This window comes from Thermothelomyces heterothallicus, assembly GCF_042370625.1.
Source record: "Thermothelomyces heterothallicus CBS 202.75 unplaced genomic scaffold P884_scaffold_2, whole genome shotgun sequence".
Lineage (NCBI taxonomy): Eukaryota > Fungi > Ascomycota > Sordariomycetes > Sordariales > Chaetomiaceae > Thermothelomyces > Thermothelomyces heterothallicus.
In genome coordinates, this window is record NW_027192563.1 from 610,590 (window position 1) to 626,665 (window position 16,076).

The 16,076-nt window shown below is 58.2% G+C and overlaps 4 protein-coding genes across 4 annotated transcripts; 2 read left to right on the forward strand and 2 right to left on the reverse strand.

The window, feature by feature from the left end:
• Nucleotides 1–4,543: 4,543 nt before the first annotated feature.
• P884DRAFT_266683 (major facilitator superfamily domain-containing protein) lies at nt 4,544–6,160 on the reverse strand (the record flags this gene model as incomplete). Its single annotated transcript, XM_069442047.1, has 1 exon — nt 4,544–6,160. One exon carries the CDS (start codon nt 6,158–6,160, stop codon nt 4,544–4,546), a length of 1,617 nt encoding a protein of 538 aa, XP_069301028.1.
• Nucleotides 6,161–7,271: 1,111 nt separating this feature from the next.
• P884DRAFT_296569 (WW domain binding protein 11-domain-containing protein) lies at nt 7,272–8,190 on the reverse strand (the record flags this gene model as incomplete). Its single annotated transcript, XM_069444427.1, has 2 exons — nt 7,272–8,011; nt 8,118–8,190. The coding sequence occupies 2 exons, from the start codon at nt 8,188–8,190 to the stop codon at nt 7,272–7,274; spliced, it is 813 nt and encodes a 270-aa protein (XP_069301029.1).
• Nucleotides 8,191–8,837: 647 nt separating this feature from the next.
• P884DRAFT_274722 (kinase-like domain-containing protein) lies at nt 8,838–10,975 on the forward strand (the record flags this gene model as incomplete). The annotated part of the gene is made up of 3 exons (XM_069442763.1): nt 8,838–9,414; nt 9,484–10,522; nt 10,612–10,975. The coding sequence occupies 3 exons, from the start codon at nt 8,838–8,840 to the stop codon at nt 10,973–10,975; spliced, it is 1,980 nt and encodes a 659-aa protein (XP_069301030.1).
• A 2,097-nt stretch (nt 10,976–13,072) lies between these two features.
• P884DRAFT_289363 (uncharacterized protein) lies at nt 13,073–14,649 on the forward strand. The gene is made up of 3 exons (XM_069443992.1): nt 13,073–13,231; nt 13,301–13,526; nt 13,633–14,649. Exons 1-3 carry the CDS (start codon nt 13,145–13,147, stop codon nt 14,223–14,225), a joined length of 906 nt encoding a protein of 301 aa, XP_069301031.1. The 5' UTR covers nt 13,073–13,144; the 3' UTR covers nt 14,226–14,649.
• The last annotated feature ends 1,427 nt before the right edge of the window (nt 14,650–16,076 follow it).

The following is a 16,076-nucleotide window of genomic DNA, read 5'->3' on the forward strand; positions in this document are numbered from 1 at the left end:
GCTGCGGATGAGGCGCTAGTCGCTGTAGCGAAGGCGGCGACAAGAGGCCACGGGTGGTACAGGAGTGTTGTGTCTTTGTACGCCTCGACCGCGTGCTGCAGTTTCACAATTCCACAGCCGGTGCCGTATCGTGGCGGTCCAGGCAGGGCCGAGAGTATCGCGCCGGTGCGAGAGCCGTTGGGACAGGTAACGAGCGGACGAGCAGGACGAGCGAACGACGAAGGGGCGGGCGGCTCCGGTTCGATCTTTCGAGAGGCTTGGCCGAGCGGCGTTGCCGTTGCCGTTGCCGTTGGTGCCGGACTGGAGGCTAATTGGGGGGCCCGGAAGCGTCGGTTGGTTTCCGCAATGAAGCCCCGTTGAAAAAAAAATACCACAAAAACGAGGATGCGGCAAAGCGGAAGCCCGCAGACACCTATTCACGGTATTGCGTATAGAAAAAAAAAAATGAAAAAAGGATCACGTTGACGCGAGTGGAGGTTTGGCAAGCCGTGGAAACGCTGGCCGGGTTGCTCGTTTTGCCTGCGGAGTGCAGGTGTTTCTGCAATGGTCGATTTTGCTTCCAGGGTTATTTCGCCTGCTGGCCGTCACTGACAATGCCGGGCATGGGTAAGGTACCTTCAGAGCATGTCTGTATGTACACGATTCCGTACAATGTATGTAATTCGCACTCATACACCCACCTGTTAGCTTGTGGCAGGAAGGTGGAACAGGCAGAACAAAACGAGAGTGGGCAGTTCTCGGGTAGGAAAAGCGGCCTCGGGCACGGCGCAACAGGTTCTGGAAGGCACATCCCACCGGGACAACTCTCCCTCACAGTTAGGACACGCTCGGGTACCTCAGGTGCGTTATTCTACCACGCCCATGCAAACTTTGTACCCCAAAAGTTTCCCGTTTGGCAAACGCGTTCCCCCACCTCCCGGAGTTCTCACCGTATCGCGCTTTTCTGGACGTTTCCCGTATTCGAAAATGGGAGGCTTGGTCTGGAATGCAGCCGAAGCATCGGGATTTCCAATCTCCTACACAAGCCCGTGTCCAGAATCCGCACCTTGCCAAAGCCCCATGCTACACGACCGCTGCAAACCTTGTTCGTCTGGCCATTCGCGACCCACTTGCCGGGGGGGAGGGGGGCTCGATCGCTCCTTTCACTGTTCGATCCGACGGAAGAGAGAGAGAAACATCGGACTTCGCCAACTTGGTTTGGACACAGTCAAGGATCAGGGATTGACTGCCCGTGACGCGGTTCTCGGTGTGGCTTGGACGTTGGAATCCACACACCACCGGCCTCGACCAATGGCGAGAACTCGGATGATCTTGGCTGTATATTCCAGGGGCATGAGAAGGACGGGAAGTTATTGACAAGAAACAGGAAGAAACAGGGCAAAGCAGCAAAAGAACTGAAAGTGCAAAAGGAACTTGTAGACGTTTGAATTCGTCTGAGGCACGGAATAACTATGTGCAAAACGCGATATCCTGTTGCCCATAGCAACTACCGCCTGCACTACTCGGTACTCCGTAGCGTATGCAGTTCTCTTTCGAAAGCCGTGTCCTTGCCCCGGCATGGAGCCTCAAGTTGCACCTTGCGATGCGCACCCACAGCTTCGACCAGATCATCAACAGCTGTGATAGAGATGCCAACCAAGTCCAGCGGTCCGCACGGTCAGAGACTCAGCGTCGTGATGGAAATGTTTCGGGGCTTCTTGCATGATCATTAACCTCCCACTGGTCTCGAATGGTCGGTCGCATTCTCCCGACTGTTGATTCGAAGGTGGGAGATGAGGTGTCAACCTGCAGGTTTCAGCAGGAGACCTGCGTCACTCCAGGCCCGCCGGACGCCGTTAGGGTCCTGCAAAGAAACGGAACTCCTCCGTACTCCGTACAGTACCTTACTTCGCACTGACAAGTACATCACCCTATGCTGTGGATAGGTGCAGGGACTACACAACATGCTTGTAGTAATATATACAGAGTAAAGTATTTTGGCATTTTGAAGAACAGTCTCCAGCTGCCAACTGTCGTGTGCGCGTGCATACCACAGTACGCTCGCTGCACGACGGAGTCATCGGTTGAGCGGTACTTCGTAAATTCGTGTATGTCTCCTCTGATATTTAGCTAAGTTAGCGTGCAGCAGGGTATCTCTTGGAACAGCGTCGTAGCGCAATGCAGTCGGTGGGGTTGGTTGGCCGGGAACTACCTCCAGCTGCCAGCCCTACACGCACGACGGAGCACACCCATTCGTGATTCCAAGGATTCGTCGAAGCCGTCGAGTTATCCATGGGTCAACGCGCGGCCAGGGTGATGCTGAATCGGAGGAGGACGCGGCAGAATGATGGTATTTTTGACCCCTAATGTATAGTACTAATTAATGAGCGGGTCTATGCTGGGGTTCACTGCTGCGTACCTGTTCACCATCCCGCTCTCCATCACGCAGCGATACGCTATCAATGTCTTGGGTGTGCAGCCTGGAGATGCACACTACAAGATTTACCAGGTAGTCCGTACTTTGCGTGTGTTGTATCCAGATGGCGATGTCCTTGGCGCGAGGCATCCAATCAATGGGCTCATTGGGCGGCGCGCTTCACGAGAACTCCCAATATCCAATATCGGGCCCTGGTCGAGATGGACGATCGCACATATCGATGACGGAGACAGCTTGGCAGCGCACAGCTTGCTAGGCCGCGTTGTTCAATTGGCGATGACGCAGTTGTGGAGCGCTCGTTAGATGCCCGTTGTTCTGCGCGAAGGCCCCACTTGTGCCTGGCGAAGCCACTTGCCTCCGAAAAAAAAATGTGCAAGACTCCGTGTCTTGGCTCCTGAGAGGATGCACATACATACGCTTTAATGCACCATTACACTCCGTAGTGTACCGGAGTACTCGAGCCCGTTCCGGGGCCCAAGGAACGATTCAACGAGAGGCCGGCGAGTGGAAAATTTCTCGTTGACTACGGTCCGGTCTGCGGCAATGCAACTAGCGTTGGTTGCAAAAGGCACCACGCCCCTCTCAAATTTTGGCACGGAGCATTGTTTGCAGTGGAAAGTTAACTAACTATCGAACGGGAATCTCCGGCCGGATCACCCGATGCGGCCAGTGCTCGCGGCCAGAATCCCCGAAAGCCACCAGCCGAGTACGGATTACACTACACTAGTTAACTAGTGTGTGTATGGTACTCGGTACAAAGAAACATCGACTGTCAATTCAACTCCAACCACTGCACCACGCAAAGGGGCGCCGCGATCTTCTGCCTGCTCATCCATACACGGATCATAAGAGAAGACTGGCGCGACACCTCATCACACCGAGTCCCTCGAGAACTCTCGGCAGTGTCCTGATGCTCCAGCGCTCTTCCAAGGAAGTCGAAGGAGTCCGATTTGGCCGCCCGGGTCGTCCTGCTTCCCGTGCTTCTGCGACAATTTCCTCCTCCATCGAAGCATACTGGCTCAGGCTATCTCCCCCCCCCCCCTTCTCCCTTTTTCGATGCAAGATCCCGCGCGCGCGTAGAGATTAGTGCACGGACGAGGCCGGAGAGCCCAGACTCTATCCGTGCTTCAGTAGTGAAGTGTGTATTCCATATGTACTTACAGCCGTCGGTTGCTCCCCGATCAGAAGAGAGCGGCTTCATTCCACGGGCAGATGGTGATCTCAGCAACATCTCACGCGTGTCAATCTGGGGGGGTTCTCGTGTTGAAACCGCCCGTGCAGTTCGTGCATTGCATTAGGGTCCTCCATCCTATCTGGCGAGTTTCGCATGAATGTACGTATGCATGTACATACATACATACACTCGGGCAGGCTTCAGGATATATCCGCATGGGCGGCATACACCCCTCCCCCCCCCCTTTTGGCGGGACGATGCTATGCGGTTGAGAAGTCGGGCAGATCAATCTTTGGACAATAGCAGCCGTCACAGATGTGTGTGTACTGTACGGATTGGTCCATGGAGACGGGTTCGTCCAAGATATCAACCAACCCGTCTGGGCCGCTGCCGTGCGGCTGTAGGTATTGTGAGAGCTAGCTCGCGGGTTTGGAAATTCTTAACCCTTGCTGGCCTGAGGGTCAAGGATGGGGACGGTGGAATATGAGAGACAACCTCGACGGCCGGGAGTCCAATAGGGTAATGGTTGTGCTCCTTGTATACGGGAATACATACAGTCTACACCGGAATAGCATGTAGCGTATGTACGGATCACGTTTTTCTGTCCCTTATCGCCAGCGCTTCGTTCGGCTACCGGCAGATGGATTCCTCAGCGGCATGTCCCTGACCAGAGCAGCCGTCGATATCGTGCCCTCCCGGTGTTCCCAAGCCACACTCGCCTACTTCTCCGTAGTTGTCAACGGTTGGTTGCTAGGCAGCGGCGTGCGGGTGGCGAGAGCTTGTTTCGACATCATTATTTCCCGCAAGGGTGACCTCTCCTTCCCTTCCAGTTCCCAGGAAGTCCGCTCCGGCTTTCCTAGCAAAGTTGCTTACCGCTGTTGGACACTGGAGAACTTGGTATGCAGGCAGGTTCGGAAGTGTTCTTGTCATAGATTCCATCGTCTCATTGTCGTTCAGCATATGATCCGTAGCCTCCGCCCAGCCACGACCACCCTCGCAGCAGCGAAGGCAACGGCCGCGAGGACGTAGAGCACGCCCGTGACGACGACCAGGCTCGGATGACGCCCCTCCCCGCCGTCAAACACCTGCTCGGCGACCGGGACGGCCAGCATCACCAGGAACGAGGTGACGGCATGGCATGTCCCATAGTACCTCCCGTACTCGCGCGCGTCACAGAGCCGACCAACCACCACGGGCGCGAGACTGACGCCGCCCCCGCTGGCGACGCCAAACACGGCCGCGAAGGACATGACCCCTCCCTTGGTCCCGCCGGCGGGGAGCCAGACCCCGAGGGAGGCCAGCGCGGCGGCCGCGCAGCACCCGACGCCCGCGTCGAACGGCCCCAGCCGGTCCGCGGCCCAGCCGGCCAGCACCCTCCCCGCCACCGAGGCGCCGTTGGCAACCGCCACGACCTCGAACGCCTCGGCGCGCCCGAGCCCCGCCCTGCCGAGCGCGTAGCGCGGCAGGTAACTCAGCGCCAGAGACGACCCCAGCTGGGCGCACAGGACGGCCCCGACCGTCGGCGCGAAGCCCGCCGCTGCGCTGACACGACCACCACCACCACCAACACCACCAAAGATGATGCGCGCGCGAAGCGGGCGCGGGCTGCTTCTGCTGCTGCTGCTGCCGCCGGCGGGGGCGGCGGCGGCGGCTTTCTCCCCGCCTTCCTTCTGCTCCTTTGGCTCCTTCTCCTCCCCCCTTTCCCCTTCCTCCCTCTTCGTCCCGGCGGCAAGGCCCGGAGCGCGGGTGATGAGAAAGTTGGCGGCGACGGTGAGGGCGAGGCAGAACAGGGCGATGGCGCGGACGGCCCAGGCCCAGCCGACGCGGACGAAGAGGGCGTGGAGCAGCGGGGGGAAGACGAGGCCGCTCGCGGAGGTGGACGTCGTGGCGAGCCCGATGGCGAGGCCGCGGTGGGCGCTAAAGACGCGCGCGACGGCGGCGACGGACGGCACGTAGAGGAGGGTGCTGCCGAGGCTGCCGAGGATGGCGAGGGCGGCGAGTATGAGCCCGGCGCCGGCGGCGGCGTCGTCGTCGACGACGCTGGCGAGGAGCAGGCTCGCGACGAGGGAGACAGTGCCGCCGAGGATGAGCCACCGCGGGCCGTGCTTGTCGAAGAGCGGGCCAACGTAGAGGCCCAGGAGGAAGCTGAGGAAGGCGTAGGCGAAGATGGCGCCGCCGACGGCGCCGGGGCTGAGGTCATCGGCGGTCCAAGTCGTCGCGAGATAGGCCTGGAAGGTCGACAGGATGTTCATGAAACCGAGGGCCGCAAAGAGCGCCAGCCAGCAGCCCGAGACGACCAGCCAGGCGCGAATGCCCCCATCTCGAGAGTCTTGGTCGAATTCGCCGGCCGCTGAAGTCTTGATGGAGCTGGACGACAGGCTGGCGCTGTCGTGCAGGGAATCAATGCTGCCGGGACTCCTCGGCGATTTTGACCCATCTCCCCCGCCGCCTTCTCTTGACACGAGATCGCGCGCGCGCGCGCCGGGCCTGGCGATGTGTACCAGGGAACATATCTTCTTGAGGCCATTTTGAAGCCCTGTCCCCCAAGACAGGGTGCTACTCCTGGACATCTCGCGTTAATTTAAGCTGCCAGTGACGGAATGGGACGAGTGTGACGAGTGTGACGGGTGTGACGGGTGTGGCAGATGAGATAGAAGACGAGAAGGCGGGAGGCGGGAGGCGGGAGGCGGGAGGCGGGAGGCGGGAAGCAGGGTGCTGCTCGACAGCTGGGAAAAGGAAACAGCAAGTCAAAGAAAACAAATACAATGATATAATCATTGATAAACGAAGAGGGAGAAACGAACAAACAGGAAAACCAACCTGAAAATGGGCGCCGACGCCGAGCAGAGTGGGAATGGAGGCAAGCAGATCCACTTGAAACTGTCTTGTTACACATCCTCAACCTGGTAAGGCTGTGCATATTCAACCACAGGGAGGGTCCTGTTGGTGCGTGTACGCAGTAGTGATGTAGTGTAGCTACATACGCACTCAGCGTAGATGATCCCCTAACACCAGGTGCAGGTGCGCTGTGCCGCTTGACCCACGTTGTTTTTGTGAAGAGGCCCCGCTTGGGGCCGCAGTCGAGCTGAGGTGAGATCATCCGCCGAGTTCCCTACGCCGTAGCTCCGTACGGCATGTCAAGGAGCAGCCCGCGGCAACCTTGTTGTGGGATCGTCCAGTGACTTGGCCATCAGAAGTCGCTTTGTGAATCCAGATGGCTAACTATTTCTCCATTATTTGCAAATCCTACCACTCAGCATGGCCCCCTCCCTCGATATGCGCTCCTTGCCCCTTAAACGTGCTAATCTGAAACCAGGGTAAACTGCAACGCTTCGTCCCCTAGCTCACAGGCCTAAGCGGCAATGAGACAATCGGGGTTCGCCGCTGTAACGTTTTTGCCGCACGCAACAGACATGGCTCTTCTACTGGAAGCACTGCCGATAATTACGGCTTGCCCCGAGAAGGGCCTGACAAACGTCAACGCGCCGTACTGCGTCCTTGGTATAATTTGCCCCGGCAAAGGAGGACCGGTCATCCTTCGCCGCCGGCCGTAAAATCGGCGTGCTCATTTGCTGAGAAGGCCGGGTCCTCGGAATGAATATCTTACTACCGAACCCAGCCCGGTGCGCCTTGGGTCTGCAAGTCCCGAGTTTGACAGAATTGCCCCGTGGCGCCGCCGGCCTAGCCTTGCTCGTCTGCAACCTCCTCCATCGTCACGCCGCGGGGACCGGCATCTTGGCCGGCCTGTGGTTCCCCGGTCTGCGGTCGTGTCGGTTCACGGGTCCGAAGGTAGCCCTCTTTCTCCAGCCGATCCGCTTCTTCTGGTTCTAACAGGCCTCCCCGCCCTTTGCTCTTCTCCATCTTCATCCTGACGCTCGTCGGCATGAAGGCGCTCACAGCTTCCTTGCGCAAATCTCTGACGACCGGTTTGGCCTCGTACACCGTCTTGGACTCGATGACGGGCGCGGCGGGCTTCTCGGACTCCTGCCGTTCGGCTTCCGACGCCCGCTCCGCGTTTCTCTTCGCCCGGCGCTTGGCGTACCATTCGTCCAAGATCTCCTTCGGAATGGGGGGCGGCGTGTCTCTCGGCATCGGTATGCGCTTGACATCCTCGGGCACGTCGCTGTCGCTGCTGGATTCGTCTCCAGCATCGCGCCTCCTCTTTCCCAGGACGCCGTCACCTCTCTGTCCCTGCCTCGGCGGGCCACGGCTAAATTGCGGTGCCTTATCCCCCAGCGCTTCTCTTGCCTTAAGGACCGCCTTCAGATCTTTCTCGAGAGCCTCGAGAGCTCGCTCCTCGTGGGCCGTGAGCTTCCCTCCGCCCTCCTTTATTGCCTTGAGGTCATCGATCTGCTGCTGTATCCTGGCGGGGTTGCGCTTGGCTAGCTTTTCGTTCCTCCGTGCTTGCTGCTCTAGCTTGCCTATATGCGAGCCGATGAGTTAGTTTGATTTCAGTACATGGGAATAATGGGATATTGGCGCCCGGAACATCAGAACGCGGGCACGGTTTGCCGACGCGACGGGTACCTTTCTTAATCGCTCTGGCCTTCTCAGCCTTGCGCTGAGCCTGCACGGGATTGTAGTTACGTTCTTTTGGCATTTCGGGCGACCACGGGTTGTCGAAGTGCTTTTATGCGCTCCTATCAGATGTTGACGTTTTTTTTGGTCCAAACCTGAACTCGGCGAGAGCTCCCGGCAAATGATGGGAACAAGCTCCTGGCAAGTCGAGACCGGCTGTCAGCTGACGCCAAGCCTGCACGAAATGCCTGGTTCCCAGGAACTCCACCCTGGGCGCACCGCGTTCCGGGCCCACGACTGGGCTGAGTTTCCGCGTTTCAGGCGCCGGAGGTTCCCCACACCTCAGCTGGGTTGCTGTTCCAACCTTGCGTATTGACGCCCTGGTACGGAGTAACTACCCCGCCCCCGCTCCCTGCCCAATCAATCCACCTCCATTATCACTGAATCGGGCAGGACGACCTCGCTGGCGCGGCGCGAGTTTTGGCGCCATAATAATTTAAGCTTGTCTCCATCATTTGGCACGCCTTGTTTATGTGCAGGTGATCCGAACCCGCCTTTGCATCATCTCATCGCATTTTATCACGTCGTTGGGTGCAGCTCCGACCTTCCTTTTTGCCGAGAGGTCGCGACGGGTCAAAGAGGCACGACTTGAGAGCTGCAAAGACGCCGTATCACTTTTGTTTGTGTCAATACAGAGAGGTACCTTTGCAGATCGCTCAGCCACACACCATGGCGAGCTTCGTGACAAACCTGTTCCCCGGCGCGAAGCAGGACAGGACCGACGCGCGCCCCTCCACGCCGACCCGGCACAACTTCATCACCCCTGCCAGCACTCCACAGGGCAGCCCCAGCAAGAAGACGGTTCCTCCCGGCGCCAATGAGCTCCCTGCCGCGCTGCAGGGCATGAAGATCAACCCGCCGAGCGCGTTCGACACCCCGGTGAAGCTCACCCGTCCCCAGAGCGTGGTCGCGCCGCTGTCTCCCGGCAAGAGTAACCTACAGTATCTGGAAGAGGGTTCGCCGAGTGTCGACGACAGCATCGTCCGCAAGGGCGCTCCCCGAACGGGCAGTCCTCTGAGAAAACAAGGACAGGAAAACACCCCCCCAAACCTCCCGAGAGACCCCTTCACCGAGCCGACATACCAACCAAGCCATGCCGCCCTTTCGCGCCAAGAATTGTATCAGCCGAGAGAACGGCCGTCTCCGACGGTACGGCGATTCAACACCACCAGGGGCCTGACTCCTGAGGAGCGCGAGCTCCTTCAGAAGCCCACCGTCAAGCGCCTGGTCAACGTCACCCAGCTCTGTAAGCACTCGTCCGCGGGAGTTCGGGCCGCTCCCATCCCCAGGGTTGCTGCTGACTTCGTTTCGTCAGATTTCCTTGACTACTATTTTGATCTCCTGACTTATGTCAGCCAGAGGCAGAACCGGCTCAATGCGTTCAGAGAAGAATTCCCCCCACCCCCGGCGACAGACGAGGAGACTTATAATCAGATGTGGGCAAAGTACACGGGCCGAGAACGCGCCAATCTCCGCAAGCGGCGGGTGAGGCTGCGGCACGCCGACTTCCAGATCCTGACGCAGGTCGGCCAGGGAGGGTATGGCCAGGTCTTCCTCGCGCAAAAGAAGGATACCAAGGAGGTGTGCGCTCTGAAGGTCATGAGCAAGAAGCTGCTGTTCAAGCTGGACGAGGTCCGGCACGTCCTGACCGAGCGCGACATCCTCACGACGGCCAAGAGTGACTGGCTCGTCCGGCTGCTGTACTCGTTCCAGGACGACAAGAATATCTATCTTGCCATGGAATACGTACCCGGCGGCGACTTCCGCACTCTCCTCAACAACACGGGCGTGCTGTCGAACCGGCACGCGCGCTTCTACATCGCCGAGATGTTTTGCGCCGTCGACGCCCTGCACCAGCTGGGCTATATCCACCGCGACCTCAAGCCCGAGAACTTTCTGGTCGACTCGACCGGCCACGTCAAGCTCACCGATTTCGGCCTGGCGGCCGGATTCTTGGCTCCCGCCAAGATCGAGTCGATGAGGATCCGCCTGGAAAAAGCGTCCGAGGCGCCGGTCCCGTTTGGCAAACCGATGGACCAGCGTACGGTTGCCGAGCGTCGGGAGGGCTACCGCACCATGAGGGAGCGGGACGTGAACTACGCCAAGTCGATCGTTGGCTCGCCGGACTACATGGCGCCCGAGGTGCTGAGGGGCGAGCAGTACGACTTCACGGTCGACTACTGGAGCCTGGGATGCATGCTCTTTGAGGCCCTCACGGGCTTCCCTCCCTTCGCGGGAGCGACCGCCGACGAGACGTGGCGGAACCTGAATCACTGGAAGGAGGTCCTAAAGCGGCCGGTGTGGGAAGACCCGAACTACTTCCTGAGCAACCGGACATGGAACTTTATCACGACGTAAGTCCGCGGCCGAGGTAACTGCCGGAGGTGGGGCGAAGACGAGAGAGAGAGAGAGACGAGAGGGCTGACTTGACGACGAATTGCAGCTGCATCAACTCGAGGTCCAGGAGGTTTTCCAACATCAAGGACATCTATGCGCACCAGTACTTTGCCGAGGTGGACTGGGCCGTGCTGCGCGAGACCAAGCCCCCGTTCGTGCCCGAACTGGACTCGGAGACGGACGCGGGCTACTTTGACGACTTCAGCAACGAGGCCGACATGGCCAAGTACAAGGAAGTGCACGAGAAGCAGCAGGCGCTCGAGACCATGGCGGACCGCGAGGACGAGATGAGGAAGAGCCTGTTTGTCGGGTTTACCTTCCGCCACCGCAAGCCGGCGACCGACGAAGGGACCCCGCGCAAACCGATCCCCTTCGACGACGACGACGACGACTTTGGCACCATGCTCTAAGTTAGTGCCAACCGCGCCGGCTCCAGGCCGAACTTACTTTTTCTTTGCAGGGTTTCTTAGCGCAGCCCCAGCAGATCGCTGGAGAGAGAGCACGAGAGCCGCATGCCGGGGCATTTGTTACGGCGTTATGGTCGGTATGACGGCAAGAAAGTACATCTGATGGCGTAGTTGGGCACGTGTCACCAGTCGGTTTTTTTTTTCCTTTTTTTTCTGTTTGGCGAGGGCTGGAGGGCTGTGTGGCTGGTTCCTTGCTTGACTCACTTTTCTTTTTTCTTATTTTTATTCTCGTTGTTTTTCCTTTCCGCCGACGTCTCGACCGTGGACGTCTCGACCGCGGACGATATAGAGACCGTCGACGGTACACGACACATTTTTCAGCATTTTTTTTTTTGTTCTGCGCGTCCTGGGGTTTCTGGTGGGAAGTCGGGAAATAGATGACTACACTAGATGGGCATCGCTCGGGTGTTTGATTGGCCGGGCCATGCCGATCGTCGGCGTGTGAATATTACTGTGTGAATGTGATAGAGAAATTGTACTAGATTATCATCATTCTCCTTGGCAAAACGAAGCGCTGACGCGTCAGCTCAGACAGAATGCTCCGGATGGTTGCCCGTTTGCTGGCCGCGTTGTGAGACATTGCGAAGCGGCGGAACCGGATGTCATTGCATGAATTCGTACATACAGGACTCTGTCGTGTACGCGATCTACACCACGGAGAGCACACTGAGCGTCGTCATCCAGGTCTGAAATGGGCAGCAAAGTCAAGGACCTAGGTTGCACTACACTACAGAAAGAACTCTACTACGTAGTAGGAGCGGCTGACGACGGCCAAGCTGAAGCGGCATTTGGCTCGGGTAGTGCTCGCCGATGGAACCATCCAATGTTGTGACAGGATCTAATCACTCGGCAGTTGCCTTCCCCGGCACCGAGAGATCTTACTCTAGCAAGTACCAAGTGGGGCGCCCCCCCTTCTCCTTACAGTTACTCTCTCTCCAGCCATGAGCCGACTCTTTTGAGAGGAATCCTTTCGATTCGTCATCTTACATCCGCCACGCTCTGCTCTACCCTTTGAAATACAATGGAGGAGGCAAGCAATTAAATCCAGTATCGAAGAAAAAAGAAAAGCCAGATTTTCGAATTGCGATCTGACGACTAACTGCTCGAGCTAAATTCGGGCCGAGACCAGAACTCCTGGAGGAAAGACTGCGGTTGGTTCATCGGATATTCCCCACGGCACCACACCCGAACTATTTTGACAATCAAGAGACCCCAGCGCCAGCAACCAGGAGACTCAGCTTACCTCTCGTTGACCTGCAGGATTACTTGTCCCACGTGGACATGCCTCCTACATGCCTTACCTACCTGACCCAGGGTACCTACCACCATGCCTGGGCATTACAACATAGCGACATGGATCCAGGATATCGGCATTCCTTCTCAGCCACGCTTCCGCTCGCCTTCGGCCCCGGACCGCAGATCGCCAGATGAAGAAGCGGGGGCGGCCCACGGTCCGGATGCCGCACCTTCGCTAGCGCATTTGCCAAGTCTCCGCGCCACCACCGGGCCGCTGTGATCGCGGAGTTCGTGGGACCGCGCACTCACTGGGGCATGGCTTTCGCGGCTGTCTCATGGCGAACACGCTGCTCCTGCCGTGTCACCGCAACGTCCACGTCCCGGTGGCATTTCATTTCCAGATGTTTGACACGAGAGGCTCTTTACATGACGGCAGGCCGCGCGGCAGCAGCAGGGGCAGTGCCCTCTCTGTCTGGTCTCGCCCGCTCGAGATCGACTAGCTGGCACTGCGATAACCCGGAAAACTTCCCGTGGGCTGAGTGCATACAGCTAGCTTTCGATATGCCTTACTGTGTGGTTCCGTGTGTGCCGTTTGTAGGGACAAGCGTCTCTCTTGCTGTTGGAGTACCAATAGCACCTCGTGATAGGGCTTGGACACCGCCTTTGACAGGCGCTCGCCCGTCGACGACCGACGGCCCGAGAACAGGCATCTGAATCAGTCCTCTCAGCCCTTTTTTTGGGTCAGCGTGCGTCACCACGCATGCCGTCCTCGATGTTATATTACGGCGCTTAACTCCCTTGCCTTTTTTTTTTTTTTTTTTTTTTTTGCCCTCAATCACTACCTCTCTCAGACACGTCGCTGATCCCCATTCCGCCATGAAGAACATCGCCGTATTCGTACTCCTCGGCCACGCGGCACTTGCTCAGGCCGAAGCCTGGTGGGAAGGTGCTCCAGAGTGTGCTGTTCGTCCTCCCCCATCCCACCAACTTCATCTGTAGGACCGGACGGACATCCTAATCGGTTGCCCCTAGTATGACTGCTTCAACTCGTGGTGGTCCTCCGCCATCGCCTGGCCGGCTCCCACCAGTTACTGCTCCGCAAACCAGGGAGCCTCCGTATCCAACTGCCTCAGGACGGCCTGCTCGGCCACCCCGACAGCCGTGACCTCGTACAGCTCGCTGTCCGCGTCACTGTGCTCCAGGTGGTCATCGTGTAGCTCTGCCGGCTCCACGGGCGTGTACACCATCACAGCGCCAGGTAATCCCACTCTTTGCCCGTTCCACCATCACCACCACCACCACCATCCAACCTCCTCGCCTCATTCGGGCAAGCTAACTTCGACCCCTTCCCCACCTCCTTTTAGCATTCACCGGCAGATGGCCCGACTTTGATGATGATCACGACTGGGACGGCCTCGACTGGGACGACCTCGACTGGAACGACCATGATGACGACGACGACTGGGACGACCTGGACCGCTTCCGCTCGCGCTGGTCGCAGTTCACGCGCACCTGGACCGGCGGCGTCTACACCGTCACGGGCTGCGAGTGGGACGGAAACGTGTGGGCGGGCGGGCCGTGGGGTTACGGCATCGGCGGCGCGGCCGGCTCGCCCTGGGGCCCCTGGGGCAGCGGCTGGCGGGTGACCACCGTCACGCAGACCATCACGCGCGTCGTCAGGGTCACCAGCTCGGGCGGCGCCACCTCGCTGTCCACCAGCGTCGGCCCGGGCCTGGTCGCCCTGGCCGTCAGCGGAGACGTGACGAGCACCAGCGTTGTCGGCGCGGCCGAGACGACCGGCACCGGCACCGCGGGCAACAGCGCCAGTGCTACCGGCGGCAGCGGCGGTGGCTCGGTTCCGGACGCGGCCGCTGCCTTGGCTAGGGATGGCGCTCTCGGGGTCAAGGTTGCCGGGGCCGTTCTGGGCGGCGTCATTGCTGTGGCTGCCCTGCTTTAAAAGGCTGGCGTGGGGCCAGCCCGTTGTGATTTTTTTTTGTAAGGGGGGGGGGGAGGCATTTGCTCGTTGTTTGTTTCCTCGGTTCTCGAGGCGATGTCTCTTATGAGGAGATGTTACTCGATGGTCCTGGCAAGAGAGAGAGGGGGCCATTCTGGATGGAGCGGTGCACCCCTGACCCGAGGTTGATGTGGAGGAATGTTTTCTCAGTCCTTTGCAAAGAACCCTGATGTCCCGGTATAAGACGATTCTATGATAGCATATAGCAACTTCCTTTTTATTTTTTTCTTGCCCTCAACCATGCCATAACACGCAGATCAACGCCGCCGTCGAGCAGCCCTTGGAATCTCTGGCTGACTGCTGTTGCTGGTTTGTAGCTCACAGGAGGAAACTAGTGGGGAATAAGATATAAGATTAAAGAGAAGAGATTAAAAAAAAAAGTCACGCTCGACGACCAATTCCATCTGTTGCCGGTGCCACTAGGCAGTAGGCGTACTCGGTACTCCGTCCCTTGGACGAGGTCGTCCATAAAGACGGCCAATACGGGAGACGGTAATGGCATGCCAGCTTGAACCACTCTCCGAAGGGAAAGACTTGGGCTCGCTCCGAGGCGTTTGGGGTAAATACGTAACTCGATGGACTCACCAAGAAGTCCCATGCAGTAGAGAAAGAGGAATGAGTGGGCTGCGGTTATCGTGCAAGTGCTAGTGCCGGAGGAAAAGCCAGACAAGCGAGAACAGCGACGAGGCCCTGGAACGTAGCAAGAACGAACGGGGTGCTGAATCTCTGTCTGGAGGAATGCGTTTCGGTCCGCCAAGGCCATATTTTTGGTGCCCCATGGGGTTAGTTAAGTATATATAGGGGTCCAACGGGGGACTGCACGAACGGGGAGGATCCTCGAGCCTCAGTTGTATAATAATGAGCGAAGGCAGATAATCAGATGTGCCGTACGAAGTACGTATGTACATACATACACACATGGTCATGTATGTACCTGTGTTGCTCGGAAGGCTCCTTCTAGTTATGTACGGATAATGTCGCGCGCAGTTGGGGCAAGCATGCCCACGGAGAACTCCAAAAGATGCTCACCCGTGCGCTCGCCCATATCCGCAACCCATGTGCTCACCCGTGCAAGAGATTGCGAATCAGACCTCACCGTATCCCCAGACTCTGAATGGACAACGGCAGAGCCATATCAGCCTCAGGGAGCAGGGGAGTCGCTCTGTCGAGCGAGATGTATATAGTAAGGGCGTTGCCCCAATCTCCTTCCCACGCCCTTTGCACCCAGACGTATAGCGAGCATTGAGAACATTGCAATCTTCTTCTTTTTTTTATTTATTTTTATTTTTTATTTTTCTTTTTGGCTTGTCGAGACCACCCCTCATTTCCTTCTCCCCCTTCTATCCCCGCGTTCCCCACCCACCTCTTCCCCTTCTCGACTCTCCTCGCGGAACTCCCGAGGTGATGGACAGGGTTAGGGTTTTGCAGAGCGGAACGGCTTGTTATTGACAGTCATCAGTCCAAACAATCGATTTCATATCAATGTGTCGGGCAATCACCCAATCGCCCCCCACGCACCTGCCCGGCACCCACGGCGGATGCGGTCAACCCCCACAGGGCTCGCACACTTGGACCCCTGATTGGGCGCTCTCCGGTGAAACAGCATCTGGTTGCTTTCTGCTCAACTCGACTCCAGCACAGAAGCCAAGTTAACACAGTACACTACTCCTCCGTACTTGTACACACATGCAACCACGCAAACCCCACAGCAGCAGCGGCAGCGGCCGCGGCCGGGGAGGACCCGTGGACAAAGATCTCTCACGCAATGTGTCGCGTGCCAACGACGGAGCACAA